At 41.8% G+C, this 23,925-nt stretch overlaps 2 protein-coding genes across 6 annotated transcripts; one reads left to right on the top strand and one right to left on the bottom strand.

Annotated features, from left to right (window-relative positions):
* Positions 1–2,648: 2,648 nt before the first annotated feature.
* On the bottom strand, positions 2,649–20,724 carry LOC125467724 (zinc finger protein 16-like). Of its 3 annotated transcripts, none has more exons than XM_059639777.1 (4): positions 20,671–20,724; positions 20,137–20,264; positions 15,814–15,911; positions 2,649–3,893 (listed from the first exon to the last, which is right to left on the bottom strand). In XM_059639777.1, exon 4 carries the CDS (start codon positions 3,545–3,547, stop codon positions 2,873–2,875), a length of 675 nt encoding a protein of 224 aa, XP_059495760.1. In that variant the 5' UTR covers positions 3,548–3,893; positions 15,814–15,911; positions 20,137–20,264; positions 20,671–20,724; the 3' UTR covers positions 2,649–2,872. The 3 variants fall into 3 exon arrangements, with proteins under 3 accessions (XP_059495760.1, XP_059495759.1, XP_048419840.2); XM_059639776.1 differs by having other exon boundaries at positions 20,398–20,715; XM_048563883.2 differs by lacking the exon at positions 15,814–15,911 and having other exon boundaries at positions 20,398–20,715.
* LOC132206279 (zinc finger protein 239-like) lies at positions 20,483–23,379 on the top strand. Of its 3 annotated transcripts, XM_059639780.1 has the most exons (3): positions 20,785–20,821; positions 21,634–21,833; positions 21,928–23,379. In XM_059639780.1, exons 1-3 carry the CDS (start codon positions 20,805–20,807, stop codon positions 22,095–22,097), a joined length of 387 nt encoding a protein of 128 aa, XP_059495763.1. In that variant the 5' UTR covers positions 20,785–20,804; the 3' UTR covers positions 22,098–23,379. The 3 variants fall into 3 exon arrangements, with proteins under 3 accessions (XP_059495761.1, XP_059495762.1, XP_059495763.1); XM_059639778.1 differs by lacking the exon at positions 20,785–20,821 and adding an exon at positions 20,483–20,596 and having other exon boundaries at positions 21,634–23,379; XM_059639779.1 differs by having other exon boundaries at positions 20,779–20,821; positions 21,634–23,379.
* Positions 23,380–23,925: the final 546 nt, after the last annotated feature.

Below are 23,925 nucleotides of genomic sequence, written 5' to 3' on the forward strand. Positions count from 1 at the left end.
CGGCAGCGGATGCCTTCAGGTCAAGACCTCCCTGTACATGGACTACATCGCCGTCTTCTGCACGATCGTCGGTCAGTGAGCAGGCTGTTGGACATCTGCGGCCAGTTTGAACTGGCCTTGGGTGCCAAAGTCAATAGGGGTAAGAGCGAGGTCATGTTCTTCGGGAACTGGGACGACCGCTCCTTCATCCCCTTCACCGTCAGGACAGACTACCTGAAGGTGCTGGGTGCTTGGTTCGGTGTAGCTGGGGCATGCACTAAGACTTGGGAGGAGCATATCACCAAATTGAAGCAGAAGCTGGGCAGGTGGACGCTCCGGTCCCTCTCCATTGTGGGTAAGAACCTGGTTGTCAGGTGCGAGGGGCTTTCGGTACTGTTGTATGTGGCACAGGCCTGGCCTATTCTCTGGAGCTGCGCCGCTGCGGTCACCCGGGCCATCTTCCACTTCATTTGGGGTTCGAGGATGGACTGGATCCGCAGGGACACCATGTACAAAGACCTGGAAAATGGGGGAAAGGGCGTACCGAACGCCACCCTCACCCTGATGGCTACTTTTGAGTGCGGCTGCATCAAGATGTGCATAGGTCCTCAGTACGCAAACACCAAGTGTCACTACTTACTGAGGTTCTACCTGTCCCCGGTGTTGCGAAGGATGGGCCTGGCCTCCTTGCCGCGGAACGCTCCGAGTAGTTGGACCGTTCCGTACCACCTGTCCTTCGTGGAGAAATTTTTGAAGGGAAGCCCCTTTGACCACAAGGCCGTCAGGCAGTGGTCAGCACGTAGTATCCTCGAGACCCTTCGGGAAAAGGAGAGGGTGAATCCCGTCATGTGGTTCACCACGCAGACTGCCAAAGTCGTTTGGCAGAATGTCTTATCGCCAGAACTTTCAAACAAGCACAAGGACATTGCTTGGCTGGCGGTGAGAGGGGCTCTGCCAGTGAGATCCTTTATGCACGCCTGGAATCTCTGTGCCGCCGCACGCTGCCCTCGAGGCAGCTGCCGGGGGGGACGAGACTGTCGATCACCTCCTTCTGGAATGTGCCTTTGTGCAGGAGGTCTGGAGGGGGATGCAGTGGTATTTGTCGAGGTTTGTCCTAAGCAGCTCCATGACGCGGGACTCCGTGCTCTATGGGCTGTTTCCCGGGGGACACACCGAGACCAACATCAACTGCACCTTGAGGACCATCAATGTGGTGAAAGATGCTCTTTGGTCTGCCCGCACCTTGCTGGTCTGCCAGCTCAAAGAACTGACCCCGACCGAGTGTTGCAGACTGGCGCACTCCAAGGTCCAGGACTATGTGCTGAGGGACGCGCTAAAGCTTGGGGCAGCCGCCGCCAAGGCGCGGTGGGGAAAGACCACCGTATGAAACCCCTCGTCCAGAATAGAAACAAGGCCCTATCTGGTACCTGGCCCAGCTGGCGCCTTCCCCAACTGGTCAGGGGGCCAACAGGGACTGTGCGGGGAGACGACTGCCGGGGTATTTTCTTTGCTTTGTTTTTTTTTCCTTCTTTGTTTGTTTTTTTTCCTTTAGTTGGTGTATGTACCCCCGGGTAACCTGGAGCGGCTTGCATACTGGGTAGGTGTATAAATATGTTTTATTTTTTGTACATCTTATGAATAAAGTATATATTTTTAAATAAAATAAAGGTGACAAAATGTCTTAAAACTAACCTTCCAGCTCAGCGAGCAAACTCACATCCAGAACCTCAAACTGAGCTCCAAATCTTCTCAAAACCCGCTAGGGTGTGTCATGAACTGAATAGGATCATGAGCCTGTATATTTCAAGTTAGAGCCAGCAACTTTGAACTTGGTGCCAGTGAGACCATGTTAAAACAATCTACTTTGAATATTCAATCACACAGAGCTCATCTGACGTTTACCTGGATTAGCCTTGGAATTACAGTAGCTACAAAAAAGTCTGTAGCTGGGAATCTGTGGAGAGTAAAACAACTCCTGACTCACATCGTCACAAGACATGAGCCAGAAGTGCAATAGAATATACTCTACAAGCCTGGATGAGTGCAACTGCACAAACATCCTCCAGGACTAAACAACCCAATTTGATCAACACCCCATTCAGTACCTAAGCTTACATATATTATACCTCTGGTGCACCATGCACCATTGACAAGGTGCTCTGTCACAACTCGACAATGTATGAGAATTCCAAGAGCACTGATGACATAGTGGGAAAAACTCCGCAGCACTGAAACTCCTGTGGTGCAATCCTGTGACTATCAGAAAAGTTAGAGATCTCGGTCTGCTACCACTTCAGCGTCCTATAATGCCTGCACCCTGGAACACAGAAATGTCATCTTTGTGGTGTAAGTGAGGTTCTTTGCAGGCTAGAGATGAGAATAATCCAAATTGACAGTGGGTTTTCTGATTGGCTTAGTTTGCATATAACTGATGAGTCCTCTTAAATTCAATTGTTAAGTATTTAAACCATGGTAATTGTAATCCCAGTTTTTTTTTAAAATAGGGGATCTCTACTTAACTTGAAGATTTCCGAGGTGGTTCGCCAAGAGAAGAAAATAGCCATGTAAAAGAAATTCAAGCAAAGTTTTGAGAGATATTGAAAAACAAGCCACATAATGCTTAGCATTGCACACATTGTTTATTTTGCATGTTTGATAACTGACACTCTTCTTTGGATATTTGTGTGTTGTTGAGCTGTAAATATAAATTGTTAAATATATTGGATAAATGAATAAATTAAGGTGACTAACCAAGCTATTTTTCAGAATAATAATCCATGTGATCAGACCAGAGTTTAGATCCATCAGCAGAAACAAAGCCCAAGCTTCACAAGGTGGATCAACCCTAGATGTGATTACCAGCAGTGACAAGGCCAAGGTCCATTATCTGCAATCAGTTGTGAATTTGCTGGTGTTTTAGCAGATTGGATGATTGAGTGAATCCTTTCCCACACACAGAGCAGGTGAATGGCCTCTCCCCAGTGTGTACTCGCTGGTGTGTCTTCAAGTTTGATAAACGTGCAAAAGTCTTCACACAGCCAGAACATTTGAAAGGTCTCTCATTGGTGTGAACTCGCTGGTGGGTCAGTAGGTGGAAAGACTGGGAGAATCCCTTCCCACAAACAGAACAAGTGAATGGCTTCTCCCCAGTGTGAACCCGCTGGTGAGTCAGGAGGTTAGAAGACTGAGTAAATCCCTTCCCACAAATAAAGCAGGTGAATGGCCTCTCTCCAGTGTGGACTCGCAGATGCTTCAAAAGGTTGGATGAACGGGTAAATGTCTTCACACAATAAGAGCAACTGTATGGCCTCTCCCCAGTGTGAACTCGCTGGTGTGTCAGCAGGTGAGAGGACTGAGTGAAACCTTTCTCACACACAGAACAGGTAAATGGCCTCTCCCCTGTGTGAAGCTGTTGGTGTTTTAGCAGATTAGATGATTCTCTAAAACACTTCCCACATTCTGAGCAGCTGAATGGCCTCTCTCCAGTGTGACTACGTAGATGAATCTCCAGCTGAGATGGGTAATTGAATCCTTTTCCACAGTCATCACATTTCCATGGTCTCTCCATACTATGGGTGTCTCTCGAGGTTGGATGATGAGTCGAAGTCTTGGTCCACACAATGTACAAATGTACAGTTGCTCCTGCTGCAACAGTTATTTATCTTCTCGAAATAACAAAGTTATTTTCACAGTCAGTGCATTGGAGCACTTTCAGTCATGTGTCTGGGTCTTGGTGTTTTGTCAGTCACATTGATGTTTGAAATCCTTTGCACAGTCAAATGGAACAAACCTATCTCATTTCACACTCAAATGCCGCGAACAATAAGGATCTGATTAATCAAATGATACGATCAGATCTGGATATGACATTGTGTTCGAGATTTCTGATTTTAACTTTTCTTCTTCTAATGCCCCTGTGGAAAGAGATTATAAAAGTCACCACTCAAGGTACAAAACAGAAATTCAGAACAACCATGGTGAATTTCTATGAAATATTGTTCTTTCCTCAGCCCACACATTTTCGTCGCCCCTTTGGATTGATTCAAATCTATTGTACATCTCCAAAATTTCTTGTGTCCTCTCAGTCTTCACCCTCTTCTAGCTGATTTCAGTTCTCCACTCCCCTGTTGCAAAATGACAATAAATTCAATGATTTTCTCTTCGTCACTAGTTTCTTGAACCCCAGACAGCTCTCTCTCTCTCCCTCCTATCACACACAGTGGCCACCATTTTTCATGACCTTGTTCTGTTAGTTAAAGACCGTGCTTACTCAAACCTGAGCCAACGGGTAAATGTGGGTTTGGTGTTTTCTTCATGCAACTAAAAGTATATCTCTGATATTTCCTTTTCATATTTTCCTTCCTATCAAAAATCCTGCAGTCCTGCCATCTAATCCTTGCACCATTTAATAATAAGAACAGCTTTTCTTTCTTTATCTCATCTAAAACTATCAAACTTGCACAACACCATCATCTCACCACTCAATCTCCTTCGTCTCAATGGCAGCTTCTTCAATCTAACCTTCTACTTTGTTATATCTGTGGCAACATTCTAATAAATCATCTATATACCTCATTTAGATTCTGAAATTGCACTGACAGAATTGAACGTGCTTGATCTAGCCTAACTAGAGCTTTCTGGAGGTTTATTCATAACTTTTGTGCTCAAATTTCCGACAGGAGATCTGTGACCAGCGGGGTTCCGAAGGATCAGTGCTGGGATCTCTGTTGTCTGAAGTACATATAAATAATTTTGAAGAAAATGTAGGTCATCTGATTAGCATGTTTGTAGATGACACAAAAAAAAATCGGTGGAGTTGTGGAAAGTAAGGAAAGTTGTTAAAGGATACAGCAAGGAGTAGAACTTTTGGAAAGTTGGACACAGAAATGACACATGGTGTTTAATTTGAACAAGTGTGAAGTCATGCATTTTGAGAGGTGACATGCACAAAGAAAGTATACAGCAAATGGCAGGCCCCTTACAAATATTGGTACACAGCAGGATCTTGAGTTGCAAGTCCATAGTTCTCTAAAAGTGGAAACACCAGTGGGTAAGGGATAAAGGAGGACATATTGGAATTGGTTTCTTAAATGAAATTTAATACAAAGAAAGACAAGCTGATGCTTTTTCAATGAAAGGATAAAGCAAAACAATCTTGACTAAAATGCACAGTTCTAGAAGAGTAAGTAGAGCCGAAGGTACCATATCAGAGGTTTCTTGATGGTGAACCTTTGAAGGTGTAAGTTCATCTTGAAAAGTCAAGAAAGCATGATGGATCATTAACAGAGCAGTCAACATAGAAGATAGACTACAGAGTGCAGGAATAGACTTTTTGCCCCACCACGTCTGTGCTGAACACGATACCATTCTAAACTGATCCCATCCGCCTGCACGTGGCCCATATCCCTCGATTCTCTGCCTGCTCATGTCTCTGTCTTAACACCTTTTAAACATTGTTATCTTATCTGCTTCAACTACTTCCCTGGACAGCGCATTCCAGGCAACTACCACTCTCTGTGCAAAAAACCTACCTCGTACATCTTTAAATTGTCCTCCTATCAACATAAACCTGTGCCCCCTAGTATTTGACATTTCCACCTTGGAAAAAAAGACACTGTGTGCACATCCTATCCTTGGCTCTCATAACGTTATTTACTTGTGTCTGGTCTCCCCTCAACTTCAGATGCTCTACTAAAAACAATCCAAGCTTTTCCAATCTCTCTTTATAGCTACTCCATTCCAAAGTAGGCAACATCCTGCAAAACCTTTGATGTACCCTCTCCGAAGCCTCCCCATCCTTCCTCCAATGTGGTGACCAGAACTGCACGCAGTACTCCAAATGTGGCCTAACTAATGTTTTATATAGCTGATGTGACTCGCCAACTGTTATACTTAAAATCCCAACCGATGAAGGTAAGTATGCCATATGCCTTAATTACTCCATATCCACTTGTGTTGACACTTTCAGGAAACTGTTAAGTGTAGCCAAATCTTCCTCTTATATCAATGGACCTGCCATTTGCTGAATATTTTCGTCTTGAATTTGACCTCCCAAAATGTATCACCTGACAACTGTTCAGATGAAACTCTGCCATTTCTGTACCCAAATTTTCAACTGCTCTTTATCCTGCTGTATGTCTTTCCTCACTATCCACTGCAATGATTAGAATGAGGTCAGCCAGATGGATCTCATAGAATATATGAGTTCCTTTATTGGGGCTGTTAACCTGATCCAATTAGGGGCACCTGGCTGACAGGAGTGTCAGGGGTTCTGTTCACCCTAGGAACCAGCTCTGAGCTAGCTGTATGTGCCATGTTCTATGAATGTGTAAATAAAGGGTGACTGGGTGATGGCCCTTACAGAATTATTTCTGTTGCAGTGAGAGTGGGATTAATGATGAGGCCATGCAAAAGTATCCACCAGCTGAAGCCCACCTGGACTCCAAACAGGCACTACAACTGACTTTTTCATTAGAAAATGCAGCAAGTAGAGTTTATGAGTTACAGGTATGCCGATGTATGTGGAAACCCTCATCAAGCTGGCTAAGTTTGGGAGCACCACTTGAGTGAAGGCAATTGAATAGCCTCACTCAGGACATAGCCTAAAGAGAGGCTCTCTAGGTCTGCTCACAGCAAAATCCTAAATCAAAGTCAAGCCTCAGCCAAACTTTTCTTGAGGATCTGGGCCAGCTGGACATTGCAGTTGCAGCCAGTATGGGGACTCAAGAGAGCAAAGAATTCCATCAGGCCTGAATTGAGATAGAGATCAAATAGGCTACGGTCCAACAGAATGTACGCCCTTAAAGGTCCACCTATAGCTAGTTTGGAACATTCAAATTGCTTAGCAATGTCCAAATCAGAGCCAATCAAAACACAATGTCTGGTTAAAAGCTTACCTAGATCCACTGGAAGTTGATACTGGCATGGCTGTATCAGTGGCTGCAGACCCAGTCATTATCAAAATTCACTCTGTACTGCAATGCTTAATTTTGTGTAAGACCTTGGCTAGGCTGATAGCCTGTACCAGACAACTGTTGGTTGATTAAGAGTACAATTTCTGTTCCAGTCTCTTATGAGAAGCGGTTGTCGCAGTTACCACAGATTGTCCTTAAAGGCTCAGGTGCAAGTTTGATGCAGTAAATTAGTCAAGAAAGATTCAACTTGATTGGCTCAAAATTTTTCAATTAGAAAATGGTTGCCTGAATGAAGTCCCAGTTAAATACCCAAAGTTTTTCAGGGATGCCTAAGAACTATCAAAGGGGCCAAGGCCACCTTATATGTTGACCAAGATGCAATTTCATGATTCTGCAAGCCCCGGCCAGTCCCATTCACCTTATGCGTAAAAGTAGAGGTAGAAATCAGGAGAGTTGAAAGCAAAGGAATGATTAAACCAGTGCACTTTGTGGAATAGGCAGCACCGGTTGTACCGATTCAAAATCCCGACGGGTCAGGTTGGATAGATACCCAATCCCTCGCAAAGAGGACTTATGTGCAAAACTGGTTAGGAGTAGAAAGGGGCTGTGCTTCAAGAAACTGGGCATTAGCCACATGTAACTGCAATTGCAACTAGATGAGGATTACCAGAAGTATGCTACAATTAATACCCATAAGCTGTCCTTCCTTCACAAAACTGGATATTAGCCATATGTAACTGCAATTGCAACTAGTTGAGGATTCCCAGAAGTAGTCTACAATTAATACCCATAAGAGTTTGTACCAATATACGAAACTTCCTTTTGGGGTATCAGCAGCCTGTGCCATTTTCCAATGGATGATAGAAAACATTTTACAATGTCTACACCAAACGCCATTTGTCTGGATGATGTGTTAATAACTGAGAAGACCAAGAAAGAGCATTGAGAACTTGGCCGTAGTACTTAAAGATTTCTCCAAGGCAGGGGCACACCTCAGAAGGGAAAAATGTGTGTTCTAGCCACCCCAAATGACCAACTTGGGCTAAGAGACTACAGGACCAGGTTACACCTGTTCAAAGAAAAAGTGAGGGTGATCAGAGGTCCCCTGGCTCCCTTGTATGTACCGGAGCTTCAGTCTTTCCTTGGCTTGGTTAACTAGTAAGGAAAATTTGTCCGTAACCTGGCCTCTTAGCCTGACACCCTTACATTTGCTATTGAAAAACAGTTAGCATTGGAAATGACCTCATAGCCAAGATGTAGAATTTAGGAAAGTGAAGAATCAGCTATCATTGTCTGTGGTGTTGGCACAGTACAATCCCAAGCAACAGGTAGTGATGACATGTCACGTCATGGTATAACAGCAGTGTTAGCTCACAGGGGGCGCAGTGGAGAAGAACACCCAACAGTGTTTCCTTCCTGAACTTCAGTTGATGCCAAACAAAGATATGCCCAGCTAGAGAAGGAAATCTTGGTGGTGGGAAAGTTCCACTAATACCTTTATGGATTTAAATTTGTAATAGTAAAAGGACCACAAACCCCTACTAGGGCTACCTAAAGAGGACTAGGCTGTGCTGCCTATAATTTTGGGTTGGATTCAGCAGTGGGCTCTTATTCTGAGTGTGGCCAACTACAAGTTGGAACACACTCTGGGAAGTCAATGAGCAAATGTTCGAGTTGCCTCCCACTGACAGATACACCACTGGAAGAGTCCGCTTTGGTTTGAAACTTTCTGGACACTCTTCAACTCACCACTGACAATATCAAACTGTGGACACAAAATATCTCATCCTGGGAAAACTAAGAAAGCTAGTGGTGATGGGACATCAAAGGTGCCATCACAACCAGAACTTCTGGGCCTGGGAAGGCCAGGTTACCATAGAGGACAGCATATTATTATGGGGAACAAGAGTGATTGTCCCTAGCACAGGTCAACACCAGACACTGACTGAACTCAGCCAAGAATTTTCAAAATGAAGATGTTGATGAGAAGATATGTCTGGTGGCCAGAATTGAATGCTGACATAGCTGCACTGGTGGGGGAGCTAGCTAAGTCAGTGTCATGTACTATGCACATGTAAATAAAGGGTGATTTAGTGACAGGACACCAGCTTTCATAGAGTTATTTCATTCACAGCTCCCCTAGTTTTCAAATTGTCTGCAAATATCATAATCAGAACTGCAAACTCACTACCATCTACATTTTCATTCGAATAATTTATATATATTTATTTATATACAAACAACACAGGTACCAACACTGATTCATGGGCAACATCAGTAATCACAGACCTCCAGTCAGAAAAACACATCTCCACAACGATCATCTGTGATCCCATGTGACTCAATCTTCTGGACCAGCCTACCACGAGGGACCTTGTCAAATGCTTTAGCAGTGTCTAGGTAAGCAACAGTCACGTCTTGTCTCATCAATCACCATTGTCACTACCTCAAAATACTCAATCAGGTTTGTGAGACAAGGTAGAAATCCACACTGACAGCCCTTAATAAATTCATTATTTTCCACACACACGAGCAAATCCTGTCCCTGGAACCACTTTCAAAATTATGGACAGGGGAGAATTGTGGCCGTACAGCTGTTTCCTTCTTTTCAGTGCTAGAGCTGATTTTCTCAATTTTGTGGAGCAGTAATAATTGTTTATAATCAGTATTTTCTTTGTTTATGAAGGTCAAAAAAAATCAAAAGCATACTTTAAATGGTAGCAAAGGGAGAGAGCAGGAGTTTTGGGAGAGACCACGTGGAAGGTCCAAGGCTGCCTTGAAAGTTTAACAAGAAAACATGCAGTGAACGTTTACAGCTGACTGGTTGTGAAATTATGAGCACCTCTGGAAATCAGAGCTTGGTCCAAGAAAAAAACAGTGAAATTTCACATCTGGCCTTGCAGAAACCCCATTATCAGAACAACTCACAGCTGGGATTGTCAGGATTTCATTGATCAGTAAGAGCTTTTAAGACTTATAACTTTTTTTTTGTAAATCTGTAATAGAGTCAGGTGAAAGTGTTTTTATGTTTTACTGGGATCTGTCATTTGATATTTTAAATGTGCTTAAGAGTGTTTTCAGGGCATTAAGACTGTGCTACTTTCTAGATCTGTAGATTAAGGTACAAGAAAGGCCTTTTACCGAGTGATGGGCTCTTTCTATCAGATATGGGAGATTAGGAGAATTTCAATACCCCTGAGGATTATGTCTGCAGGAAGTGTGTTTGGTTGTGAATCCTATTGGGTCACATGGGTCAGTTGGAGAAGCAGTTAGAGGCAATGAGGAATTTGCAAGGGCCAAGTGGTGTGATGGATGGACATTTTGGGAAGGTAGAAAAAAATGCGGAAAGAGTCAGATAGGTGGGATAGGAAAGGTAGGAGAGGTACACAGCCAGTCCTATGTTAACCTTACCTCAAGTATGTATGCTGTTTTGGAAACTGTAGGTACTATCAGGAGAATGTAGCACCAACAGCCAGGCTTTTGGTACCAAGACTGGCTCTACTGAAATGAGGGATATGTCAGGTTCAGAGAATTGTGATAAGGGTCTCTGTCTCATCAAGAGCACAAATAGATGTTTCTGCAGTTGACATGAAGACACCAGAATGGTCTGTGGCCTCTTTGGTGCTAGGGTCAAGCATGTTTTGGAGAGGGTGCAGAATATGCTGAAAGGGGAGAATGACCAGGAGGATGTCATTGTACATGTTGGTACCATTGATGTGGGAGGAGAAAGGATGAAGTTCTGAAGAGACAACATAGGAAATTAGGCAGCAAATTGGAAAGTAGTTCCTCAAGGATAGTAATATCTGGATTAGCCCCCGTGCCATGTGCAAATGAGCGTAGGAATAGGAGGACAGAGCAAATTAATGAGTGACTGAGGAGCTGGTACAGTGGGCAGGGATTTGCATTTTTGGATCATTGGAATCTCTTTTGAGATTTAAAATAAGAAGGATGGTTTGTACCTGAATTGAAAGAGGACCAATATCCTGGTGAGAGATTGCTAGTGCTACTTGTGAGATTTAAAACAGTAAGGGTTGGGGAGAATGACAGAGTGAGGCAATAAGACAGTGAAAGAAGATTCAAATCTAGGCAAGAAAAATCAAATAGTCAAAGCAGACAATAGCAAGGCAGAGAACAAAATGAAACGGATCAATTAAACTGCATTTATTTCCATGTCGAGGACTGACCGGTAAGGTAGATGAAGTCAGGGTATGTTTGGAAACATGTGACTGGGATATCACAGGTATTACAGAAACATGCTCGAGGAAGGCACGATTGACAGCTCTCTGTTTCAAGGTATAGATGCTAGAGGAAGGATGGATAGGTGGTTGGGGGGGGGGGGTGAAGGGAGGAGGGGTTGTGGCTTTTTTTAACTCTACATGGGGAGGGTATTCCTGGGAGTACATCCAGTGAAGTTATTTGGGTCAAACTAAGAAATAAGAAAGGGGCTATCTCCTTACTGGAATTGTACTATAAGCCCCTCAGTAGTCAACAGAAAATTGAGAAGTAAATTTGTAAGGAGATATCAAATATCTACAAGATATTTGAATGACAAGAAATATTGAGGCTTTAACCAGACAAGAAAGGAGGACTCACTGCTCAGGTATAGGCAGCTGGGATCAAGATGCTCCCTGGAGGTATACAGGAAATACAGGAGCTTACTGAAGAAGGAAATCAGGACGGCAAAAGGGGGCCAGAAGATAGCTTTGGCTGAGAAGATTAGGGTGAATCCAAAAAGATTCTTTCAGAACATAAAGGAAAAAGAATAACTAAAGAGAGAAGAGGACCCCTCAAGGACAAAAGTGGATGTACATGTGTGGAACCACGGGAATTGGGCGAGAATATTTCTTCCTGATTTTTGCTGTGGAGGAAGACATGAAAATTTGGCAACTTGGGGAAATTAGTGGCAATATCTTGGGGACAGTCTATAACACAGCAAAGGTGGTGTTGGAAGTATTAGAATGTATGAAGTTGGATAAATCCCCTGTTCTTGATCAGATAATATCCAAGAACCTTGTAACAGGCCAGAGAAGAAATTGCGGGGGCCTGAGCTGATATATTTGTATCATTGTTAGCCCTGGGTGAAGTCCTGGAAGATGGAGGGTAATGAATACTGTGCCCTCATTCAAGAAGGGCTGCACAGAAAAACCTGGGAACCATAGATCAGTAAGCCTAACATCTGTAGTAGGTAAGTTACTTCAGAAAATTCTGAGGGATAAGATATATATGCATTGGGAAAGACAGGGTTTGCTTAGGAGCTGTCACCATGGCTTTGTGTGTGGGAGATCACAATCACAATTGTGGTGTCTCACAAATTTGTTAGAGCTCTTTGATGAAGTGAGCAGGAAGGTTGATGAGGGAAGGGCAGTAGACATAGTCTATGTGGATTTCAGCAAAGCCTTTGATAAGATTCCACATGGTAGGCAGCTCTGGAAGATCAGTTTACATGGAATCCAGGGACAGCTGGCAAATTGGATACACAATTGGCTGGAAGGTAGGAAGCAGACAGTAATAGCGGAAGGATTCTTGTCGGACTGGAGGTCCGACTGGATGTGCCTCAGGGGTTGGAGCTGGACCCATTGCTGTTTGTTATCAGTATCAATGAATTGGGTGGGAATGTACAAGGCATGATTAGTAAGTTTGTGGATGACACTGAAATAGGTGGTATTGTTGACAGTGAGGAAAGTTATCAGAGGTTGCAGCACAAGCTTAATCAGCTGGCGAAGAGGTCCAAGAAATGGCAAATGGAGTCTAATATAGATAAGTGTGAGGTGTTGCATTTTGAAAAGTCAAATCCAGCTAGGAGTCTCATGGTGAATGGTAGGGCCTTAAGGAGTGTAGTCGGACAGATGGCCCTTGGAGTTCAGGTGCATGCTTCCCTGAAAGTGGAGTCACATGTAGACAGGGCTCTGAAGAGGGCCTTTGGTGCACAGGCCTTCATCAGTCAGGCCATTGAGTATTGAAGTTGGAAAGTCATATTGCAATTGTACAGGATGTTGGTGAGGCCACAGTTGGAATACTGTGTTCAGTTTTGATCACCTTGCTATTGGAGGATGTTTTTAAACTGGAAAGAGTGCAAAAGACATTCATGAAGATGTTGCCAGGATTCAAGAGACTGAGTTATTGGGAGAGGTTGGACAATTTAGGACATTTTTCTTTAGAGCGCGGGGATCATGACAAGCATGGTTGGGGTGAATGTACTCAGAGTTGGAGAATCGAGGACATCAGTTTAAGGTAAGAGGCAAAGAAATACATGGGAAACTTAGGGGCAACATTTTTTACACAGAGGGTGGCGTGCATAGGGAATAAGCTACCAATGGAAGTGGTTGAGGTGGGTTAACAACATTTAAAAGGCATTTGGATGAATACATGGATAGGAAAGGTTTAAAAGGATATGGGCCAACTGCAGAGAAATGGGTTTAACATGGATGGACATTTTGGTCAGCATGGACCAGTTTGGGCTGAAGGGCCTGTCCCCATGCTGTAGGACTCCAAGACTCTATGACTCTAATTGTTGGAGGGGATTTTGTGGATCAAGATCTACACGCATTTGGAGGATCAAGGACAGATTAAGGATCATTCACATGAAATTGTGCACGGGAAATTGTGTCTCATTAACTTGATTGAGTTTTTTGAAGAAGTGACAAAGAAGATTGATGAAGGCTGAGCTGTGGGCATTGTTCATATGGCCATCAGCAAGGTGCTCAACAAGGTTCTGCATGATGGACCGATTAGCAACATTAAATCACATAGAATCCAGTGAGAGATTGCCAAATAGAGACAAAATTGGCTTGATGGTAGGAAGCAGAGGCTGGTAATGGTGTTTTATTTTTTCAGACCGGAGGCCTATGACCAGTGATGTGCCACAAGGATGGGTCCACTGCTTTTTGTGCTTTACATAAATGGTTTGGATGTGAGTATAGGAGGAATACTTAGTAAGTTTGCAGATGACACCAGAATTGGTGGTGCAGTGGACAGTGAAGGTTATCCCAGAGGACAATAGGACCTTACTCAGGTAGGTTGATTGGCTGAGGAATGGCTGGTGGATTCTACCCTAGATAAGTATGAGGTGTTGAGCTTTGCTAAGGCAAATCGTGGCAAGACGTACACACTTGAAGATCCTGGAGAGTTGTGCTGAACAAAGAACGTCTTGAATGTGAAGTCACAGTTAGAGAGGGTGGTGAAGAGTGCATCTGGTACACTTGCATTTATTGGTGAGTGCATTGAGTACAGGAGTTGGGATGTCATATTGTAGCTATACCCGACATTGGTTAGACCATTTGTAGAATGCTGTGGTCAACTCTGGGCATAGGTTTAAGGTGAGAGGGGAAAGATTTAAAAAGGTCCTAACTGGCATCTTTTTTCACGCAGAGGGTGCTGCGTGTATGGAATGAGCTTTCAGAGGACATGGTGGAGGCTGGTGCAATTATAACATTTGAGAGGCACCTGGATGGGTACAGGCACCTGAAGGGTTTAGTGGGATATAGGCTAAATGCTGACAAATGGTACTAGATTACTTTAGGATATATGATTGGCACAGATGAGTTGAACCAAGTGGTCCATTTCCTTGCTGTACAACTCTATGACTCTAAGAATCTTCTCCAATAATTTCTTGACCACTGATGTAAGGGTCACTGCGCTATAGTTTTCTGAATTATCCCTGCTGCTCTTCTTAAACAAAGAAATAAGATTGTGTATTTTTCAAACTTCTGGGACCTTACCTTGGCTAAAGTCAACATAAAGATCTCTATCAAGGCCCAAGCAGTTTTCTCCATTGCCTCCCTTACTATCTCATACAGATCACATCACTCATCAACTTTAATGTTTTCAAGACACCTAACACCCGCTCTTTCCTAAAGCAGAAATGCTCAATAATATCAATGTAACCTGTCCCTAATTATACAGTGAGTAGAGAAAATACAAGTTGAAAGGTGCAGTTTTAAAGGTGGTGAATGAAGGGTAGTTGTGTTTCTTATAATCATTTCTGGCAAAACTGAGCAGTCAATAAAGCGTATGGAAACTTTGGCTTTCTAATTAGACACAGTAGGAACAGATGAAAGGAAGGTACACTGACCCTATATATAATTACTTCGGTTACTTCCCTCCCTAAACCACACCGTTACTTGATTGTGTTTTCCTCCCCTAAAACCTCAAAACACTAAGCTGTGTGACCAAAATTCTGGCTAATATTGCTTTCAGTGGCTTAATGTCAAAATCTAGTTTACAACGCTTCTTCGAAAAACCTTAAGGCATTTTAAGCAAAGACACCATGTTAATAAGTTCTTGCAGTTGAATCAAACAAATATCGCACCCTTTATTGTTTCTGAATGAACATCCAGTAGTTCCTTAGATAATGGCAAAGGGAGAGCATCTTCTCTATACAATCTACAAAGGTTCAAGAAAAAGCCCTTCACTGTTTTCTCAAAGCAGAACTGGGCATTGGCTATTTTATACCGGGTTTGCTATCCCACAGATAAAAAATGAAGTTTAAACTACCCTGAACATGTAAAATTGATTAAAATGCCATAAAGAAATTTTAGTTCCTACAATTTAACTCTTTTACATCCAATGGTTAGTGTCTGTTTCACAACCTAATTGCCCTTAGAACGTGCTTGCCTTTGTAATCGGATTAGAAATTGTCCTTCAGCTCATCAACAGCAGACATGTACGCTAGACATTGTTTTCAAAGTAAAACATAAAACTTCAAAAGTACTTTATAAGAGTATTCGGAAAAAGATTATGATACTGAGCTAAATTAAGAAATATTAAATCAGATGACAGAAAAGGGAGCCAATCAGGAAAATTTGTTGAAGTGGTTTAAGGAAATGGCAGCAACGTCTCCATCTGCATTGCAGCACAAACCACTTTAACTGAAATGGAAGTTGTGTAAACAACTGGAATGGACAAAAAGAATGATAGTTACCTTAGAATGAACCTCATTTGCAAATCAACATCCACCCTGCCACTGATTGACTCTTATTTGGACTTCTGTGAATTTTGACTGAGTTCTGTGTGCAAGGTCTGAAATAAACCAAAAACAAAATGTTGAAGAATTTGGAAATCTTAAATAAAACATTAAAAATTGTGCAGGAGAAGACCATACCACTCAGCGTTCTTGTGGCTAATCTTCAATTGGCACTCCTCTCCAAACTCCACTCCAGTTTCCTGCCTATTCCCCAATTATCTTGTTTAATCGTAGAATTCCCACTGTGAGGAAACAAGCCATCTGGCACAGCAAGTCCACTCCAAACCTCCGAAGCACATCCCAAACAGACCCAACTCTCCTCCCTTACCCCATAACTCATCTCATACCTAAGTGATTGGCTTCCTTTCTGAAAACTATAATCCTCTTGAACCAGGGTACAAAACTGTCATGAACAACCTCTCAGTATTCCTCTGTGAAGCAGCTTCAGAATCTTGAATGTTTCAGTCAGATGGCCCCTTCGTTTTCTAAACTCCAGACAGCCAATTTATTCATTATGTCCTCATAAAAAGGACGCTCGTTCCATTGGCCAATCTGCTAAACTTTAACTGCACTGTCTTTACTTAGAATACATCCTTCCTTATATATGGGCGGCAAAACAGCCTATAATTTTCCGGTCGTGTATCATGCAAGCCCTGTACAACTGCGGAATTTCCTTATTCTTGTACTCTAATTCCTCTAAAATGAAGATGAACAGGCCATTTCTTTTCCTCATTGCTTGATGTACCTTTGTGATAACATTTTTAATGCCATGCATGTGTAACATGTGGATGTTTGTCAGCTTTTAAAAAAAAATCAGCTTCTGTGTTTTTCTGACCAGTGGATAAGCTCATACTTCATTTGTCGCATTATTGTTCACTTAATTAACATTGTATCATCTGCAAAATTTAAGTAATTAACCCTTTCCTTTTATTGAAGTAATGACTATAGATTGAAAATAGCAAAGACCTTAAAGATTTTCTTTGCAGGGCTCCACTCAGCACAGCCCGCCAACTCAAAAATGCATATTTAACGCTAATCTCACCTTCTATCTGTCAACTAATTCTTGATTATTTCTAACACAAGGATCCCTTAACTTTGTGTATAATCCATTGTGTGACAACTTTCAAATATATTTTTGAAATCCATGTACTACAGCATTTGGTATTATCGTTAGGTTTGAAGAGATGCCTGAGACATAATGAAAAAAGGTAACAGAATTGTGCAGGCAGAAAGGCTTTACTTAAAGCCAAAGTCTCAGAAAAAACAAAAAAATCATTTAATGTTAAGATATAATATAAGGCTATCATAAACAAAATTAAATCAGGGATATAGGGTTTATTATAAGAGAGCAGGGCTTAAAGAAAGAGGAGTCCTAGGAAAGGTTACTGGTACGTACAGAGAAATCATAATTGCACATCATGGAACTAGACAGTTCAGGTACACAAAATGTTGCTTAGTTTTGGCTATAAATATGCAGATTCTGAAGAAGTTATAGAAAATAGCAAGGACCCAAATGCCTCATACCCAAATACTGCACAGACATAAGGCTTCAAATGCCAAAATAAAGAGTTTGTTTGATGAGAGGTGAGTTTTCCTGGTCAATATGAGGCTATTTGATTGAAAGGAAGATGACCAAAAGGTATTAAAGGGCTAAATATTTATCAGATACAGTGAATAAATTGAGAAATTTGATCATTATAAGTAGACAAGGGAAATCTATATGATGAATACAAAGACGAGTCTCTTGAGAGTAGATGCTTGGAATTAGAACATGAAGTACAAAGATGGAAGGCAGGAAACTGCAGATAAATTCATACACTGAACTGAGATCAAACATTCCCTTTAAAGCAATCATAAATTGTTGAAAGAAATCTAGGACAAGGAGAAGTCAAACAGTAATAGTGCACACAAGCTGGAGCCAAGGGTGTAGTAGAAACTGATATTTGTGAATGGAGAAATCATCAAATTGTAACAGGTGCATAGAAGCACTCAGCTATCTGAGTTTCTTTTTACAAAGAAAGGACTGATGTCTATACTTTTATACTCCCATTACATTGCAAAAAAAGCCAAACATTTAGCTTCCTTTTTACCTGGTGAACTTAATGCCAATTTATTTTGTAATTCATGAACAAGACTCCCAAATGCCTCTATTCTGAAACTTTCTGCAGTTTTTTTCCATTTAAGCAAAATCTAGCTCCTCTCTGTTTCCTGCCAAATGGCGTAACCTGTCATTTCCATAAATTAAATTCCATCTGCCAAACTTTTGGCAACCTGCTTACCCTGCCTATATCCCTCGACAAACTCTTTACATCCTCAGCACTGCCTTCCTGTCTATTTTTCTGTCATGCATGTTGTAGCAGCCCATGGCTATGTTGACAAAATGGCCACTTCAGCTTTTTTAGCTGACACAAAATGGCCAAAAAGGTATGACAGTTACGTACAGCAGACTTGTAGTGTCTAAGTAGATATCCCAGATAAGAGTGGTTCTCTGTTGGAAGAAATATTCAGGAAGTTGATTTGGTTTCAGTAAACAGGTAATTCTAAAAATATAAGCATTCTAAAAAGGCACATTTTGTAAGGCCTAATTTAGCTATAGGCCCACGTTTTCTACTTAGTAAAAAAGTAGAAAGAAAAGTCTGATCCTTCAGTATTTTGAACGATTTAGGTAATGGTAGAGTTAGAAAGGCAAACGGCAAATTAGTGTGAAAAGGTTAGTTGCATTTTGAGAGCAAATGTTTACGGGTGTAAAGAGACTCAATGCATTATTAGAGAAGATAAAGTAATAAATGGTTTAAACACAACCTCCACAAAAACCATTGGCCATGTTGTAAAAAGACTGAGAGAATTAAACAATTGAAACTGAAGTGCAGATGTAGTAATTCAAACAAATTCTTTTATATCCAAAGATCAAGGGAAGAGTCACAAAGACAGATTGAAAAATACAGAATGAAGATCTAGCTGCCTGCTAGTTGTTTCTGGAATCGAAACAAATTTCATTTAATGACTTGGTAAAGTTGTAAAGTGACTGAATTTCATCCTGATAAGTGCAGTTCAAACAGATGCTTTTGATTTAAGCAAAGATAATTAATAATGTAAAGTGTTCAGAGTGGGAATAATAAAGCTTTATTTAAAAATGAAACTTCGGTTTAAAATCCACTTAAAACATGTAAATAATAGAAGGGATCGTAAACTGCAACTGAAAGTTAGAAGGACTGTTGTTTGATCTCTCAGGCTGAAAGGAAAGAGGGGTCGTTCTCAATTTATCAGCTGTATTACAGTAATTTTACAGTAGACGTGATTTTAAAGACTTTATAACAATTGTTAGAATAATATCCTTTCTAATCTGCATGTTAAAATTAGTCCAGAATTTGGAGGAGTTCTCAGTGAAAGCAACTTTTTAAGTTATTGGCAAATAATGCAGTGCAGCTGGGCAATGTCTTGGAAGGAACAAAACTGTCAGAAGCATTGTAACAACGATGATAGATGATGGAGGTATCTGGTAAACATCATCAGTATATGGCAGATCCTATGGTTGTCCATCATTGATCGCGTGTTTACTGAATTGGGTGTATAGACTGGGAGGATGCGGCTAACAATGACATCAATTCTGCATGGATTTATTGTAACATGAAGGGTATAAAAATGTTGTATTTTACTGGGAAATTTGGAGTGTCACTGGCCTCCAATCTGAGCTATTAAGAGAGCAACTGCACCCCACGTGAAGGCCGCATTTGTGGTTTGTCTGGCCTCTCTCACATATGTGGTAATACAGCTATGAATAAAGATCACTTGTGCTAAGGAACACAGGATTTAAGACTCTTTGTTGATATTTCTCCCTACAGCAATGTACAAACTGGCTAAGTACATTCATTGTCCTCAGCCAAGTCATTATACTATATCATAAGAAACTGTGGACACCCACCCAATCCACAAGTTTTTGAGAACGGGGGAAGAAGAAAATTCCCAATTTCACCATTTGCCATACCACAGAGGTAACAGTATTGGAATAGTTGAGAGAGAAGTCAGAAAGGTGCATGCATCAGAGAGATAACGATAAGGAATGGGATAAACAGTCCCCGGCTAAGATTTATTTAAAGAATTCCCGACTGGATGACTAATATTGCAAATAGACTATGTGACATTCGTAAATTTGTTCAAAACAAGATTGAAACTTGGATAATTAGATATCTACATGTCAAAACGTGGTCCAAAGACATAGCAATTTTCTGTATTCAGGAAAGTTTCATTCTAGCCAGTGAGGAAAGGACACGTGCTACATACGTTTGAACAAATGATCGAAAGGTTCTACTCAAGACTTCCGTGGTCGAGTAGATGTACCATCCTGAATTTGGCACTGGTCAGCAGTGTCGTCTTGGGGAACTTGCTCTCTCAATTTCAGAAAACGGTATCTATAAAATTTAAAACAAAACGAAAATGCTGAAAATGCTTAACAGTTTCGGCAAGGATAGCAACATCTTTTCTGGCTGATCACCGTAAATTCGACGTTTACGAACAGCCAGTTAGTAATGGCAACTTAATTACCCACGATCCTCTGCGGCATGAACAGTGCTCTATCCAAACCACCCAATTCGGCGTTTCCGAGAGAGCGCATGCTCATCATGACGGACAGCGGGGAATGCTGGGTGCTATTTTGTCTCGAGCCGGATTCGGTGCTTGCGAGAGAAGGGACCAGCTGCTGGCCGCAAGAGTATGGCGAAAGCACGATAGCGCCAATTGACCGGTAACCTCGCTGCCTTCCGATTCGAGACGCCAATTGGCCGCGAACAGCAGATCTGATTCGGCACCGAGACTCACATTCAGCGCTTCTAAACCTTCTCTCTCTTTCTCTACCCCCCTAAAACGATGCAGTCACTTCCGTTAGATGCAACGCGCATGCTCGATTATGATCTTACCTTCCCGGAGGAGGAAGGGCTTTTCGCGCCTGCGTTATGTCTCCCCTAACCTCGTTCGTATTCTGCCCTATCAGTTAACGCATACTGAAGATACAGTGTTACACATAGAACTGGATCCAGCAAGATTCAGAATATTCAGGGAAACGAGCAAGTGCAGAATTGAACTAGAACTAGCTAGAACTAGCACCTTATGGAGAAGGGAAAGTTAAACAAAAGAGGAATATAAGTTTTGGATGATGTAACGGGTTTGGATGTTGATATTGAGTGGAGGCAGATTTGATTTGATTTATTATTGTCATGTGTATCGAGATACAGGGAAAAGTGTTGTCTTATGTGTTTCACAAGAAGTTCATACTATAAAAATGCATCAGGATAACACAACAGAGTGCTGGATGCAATGTTACACCTGCTGAGAGGGTGCAGAGAGGGATCACTATTAACAGTAAAGAGATCCATTTCAAAAATCTGATAACAGCAGGAAAGAAGCTGTTCCTCAATGTGTTTGTAGGTGTGTACACCTTCTGCCTGATGGAAAGAGGTGGAAGAGAGTATAATTGGGGTGGGAGGTGTCTTTGATTATTTGATTGCTTTCCTTAAGTTGCAGGAAGTATAGATGAAGTCAATGGATGGGAGGCTGTTTTGCATGAAGGACTGGGCTGTTTCACAACTCGGTAATTTCTTTTGGTCTTGGGAAGAGCAGTTGCCTTGCCATGCTGTGGTACATCTCAATAGGATGAGTGAATGGTTTGGGAGTGTATAGCTGAAAGTAAACAAGTTCAGCACTGATATTCTGGGAAACTATAATTGCATGTGTGCACTTCAAACCTTCATAAGACTGATGACTTTTATGCTTTCCTTTTTACAGGGTATTAGAAGAAGAGCACTTGCAGATGGGAAACTCAAACCAAACACCATGTCAAGATCTGACAGCATCAATCAGTTCATCAGAACCTGAGTACAACCTGCTTTTGAATGTAGAATGCGATAGTTTTACCTGTTCTGTTTGTGGGAAAGGATTTCCAGAAACAATGCCGTTGGAGAAGCACCAAAACATATACAACTCAAGTGAGTCTGACTGTGTAATGATGTGTTATCATTTATACAGCCTGAAAAACATAATTTCCGGAACAGAATAATCATAAAACTGTTTTGTGTGTAGACCAGCTTCAACTTATCATCCAAGCTAGAGAGACACAAGAACATACACATTATGGAGAAACCCTGGAAATGTCAGGACTGTGGGAGGGGATTCACTTATCCATCCAAACTGGAAATTCATCAACGCAACCACACTGGAGAATGGCCTTTCACCTGCTCTGTTTGTGGTAAAGGTTTCAATTACCCATCTGAACTGAAAAATCATCGACGCAGCCACACTGGGGAGAGGCCATTCACCTGCTCTGTATGTGGTAAGGGATTTGGTCAGTCATCGATCCTCCAGACACACCAGCGGGTTCACACTAATGAGAGGCCATTCACCTGCAGTCAATGTGGAAAGGGATTCAGGCAGTCACCTCATCTGATTGCACACCAGCGAATTCACACTGGGGAAAGACCGTACACTTGCTCCATGTGTGAGAAGAGATTCACTCACTTATCCCACCAGTTGACACACCAGCGTGTACATACTGGGGAGCGGCCTTTTACCTGCTCTGTGTGTGGGAGGGCATTTACACGTTCATCTGAGCTTTTGACACATCAGCGGGTTCACACTGAAGAAAGGCCATTTATCTGCTCAGTGTGTGAGAAAGGATTTAATCGATCTTCTAATTTACAGAGACACCAGCAAGTTCACATGAGATTGAAGCGGTTTGAATCTTCTATTATTGCTGGTGTTAATTACACACAGGACTGAATCATGTTAATTCAATCAGTTTTTGTTTTGGCAGCTATTCATTGGGACCTCTGTTTAAATTCCTGGATCATTGGTTGCTTTCATTCTCAGTTCCTCAGTATCCTTTTCAAAACCACTGTTTAACAGATAAAGAAGTGAACAGGAGATTTTAATATATAAAATATAAATGCATTTTTTGGTATACAAAAAGGGAAATAAAACAAATCCAATAAATCAATAAAAGAAGCTACATAATGTATACTGAATAGGAAATTGACACCAAGGAAGAAAAACAGGATTTACAATAAACCTGTCAGCACTTACTTCGAAAGGCAAAGTGGCCAATCTTTCTTTAATTCTTTGAAGAGTAACAGGAAACGTAGAAAGAGGTGACACAGTTGATGTAATATGTGTGGGTTTTTAAAAGGACTTCAGCCAGTGAGAACAGAATATGTTCATGACTGAAGTTGGAGCATGTGGAATCAGAGACCAGGCTGAATTGACAGGAAGCTCACAGTAAACCAGAATAATGGTGAAAGGTGGGAAGTTTTGTTCCATAGAGTTTAATCCTGGGACTATTGTTACTCACAGTGTATGTCAGGGATTGGGTCTTGTGAATCATAAATTTAATTTTATGGTTCTTGAGTAGATTTGGAACTCAGGTTGTGGATGCTGTGGTTGGCTGACTCGTCAAACTGTTTTGTTAGTTTGCAGAGGTTCATCGCTCTGCTGGATAACATTGTCAGTATAGCCTCTGATAAAGCACTGTTATATTTTCCTGCCTGGTAGTTAAACTCTGGGGTCTGTTGGAGTTGATTACTTCATTCCCAGTATTTCTGTGCAGCACTGTATATATAGGGTCTATTTCTATATGCTTGTTGATGGCCTCCTTGGTGGAGAACCAGGCCTCTAGGAATTCCCGTGCTTGTCTCTGTTTGGCCTGTCCTAGGATCCTGATGTTGTTCCAACTGAACTAGTGGTTCTCCTTATCTGTGTGAACGGAGACGAGTGAGTATTGGTCATGTCTTTTCGTTACTGGCTGGTTTTCATGCTTTCTTGTGGCCAGTTTCCCTCCTGTCTGTCCAATGTAATGTTTGTCGCAGTTTTTGCATGGGATCTTGTGTATCATGTTGGTTCTGTCCATAGCCGGTAAGGTGTCTTTGTTTTGAGTTAGTGGTTGGCGTAGGGTTTTCCTGCTTGGAACCATCGTAGAATGCAGAGCGAACATGAAATTTCTGACAAAGATACACAGAAAGGCCACACATGGAACAAGTCCTGAATTTCAACAGTAACAACACCCACAAATGAAGTTATGTGGAAACA

The sequence above is a fragment of the Stegostoma tigrinum genome, chromosome 34, assembly GCF_030684315.1.
Source record: "Stegostoma tigrinum isolate sSteTig4 chromosome 34, sSteTig4.hap1, whole genome shotgun sequence".
Lineage (NCBI taxonomy): Eukaryota > Metazoa > Chordata > Chondrichthyes > Orectolobiformes > Stegostomatidae > Stegostoma > Stegostoma tigrinum.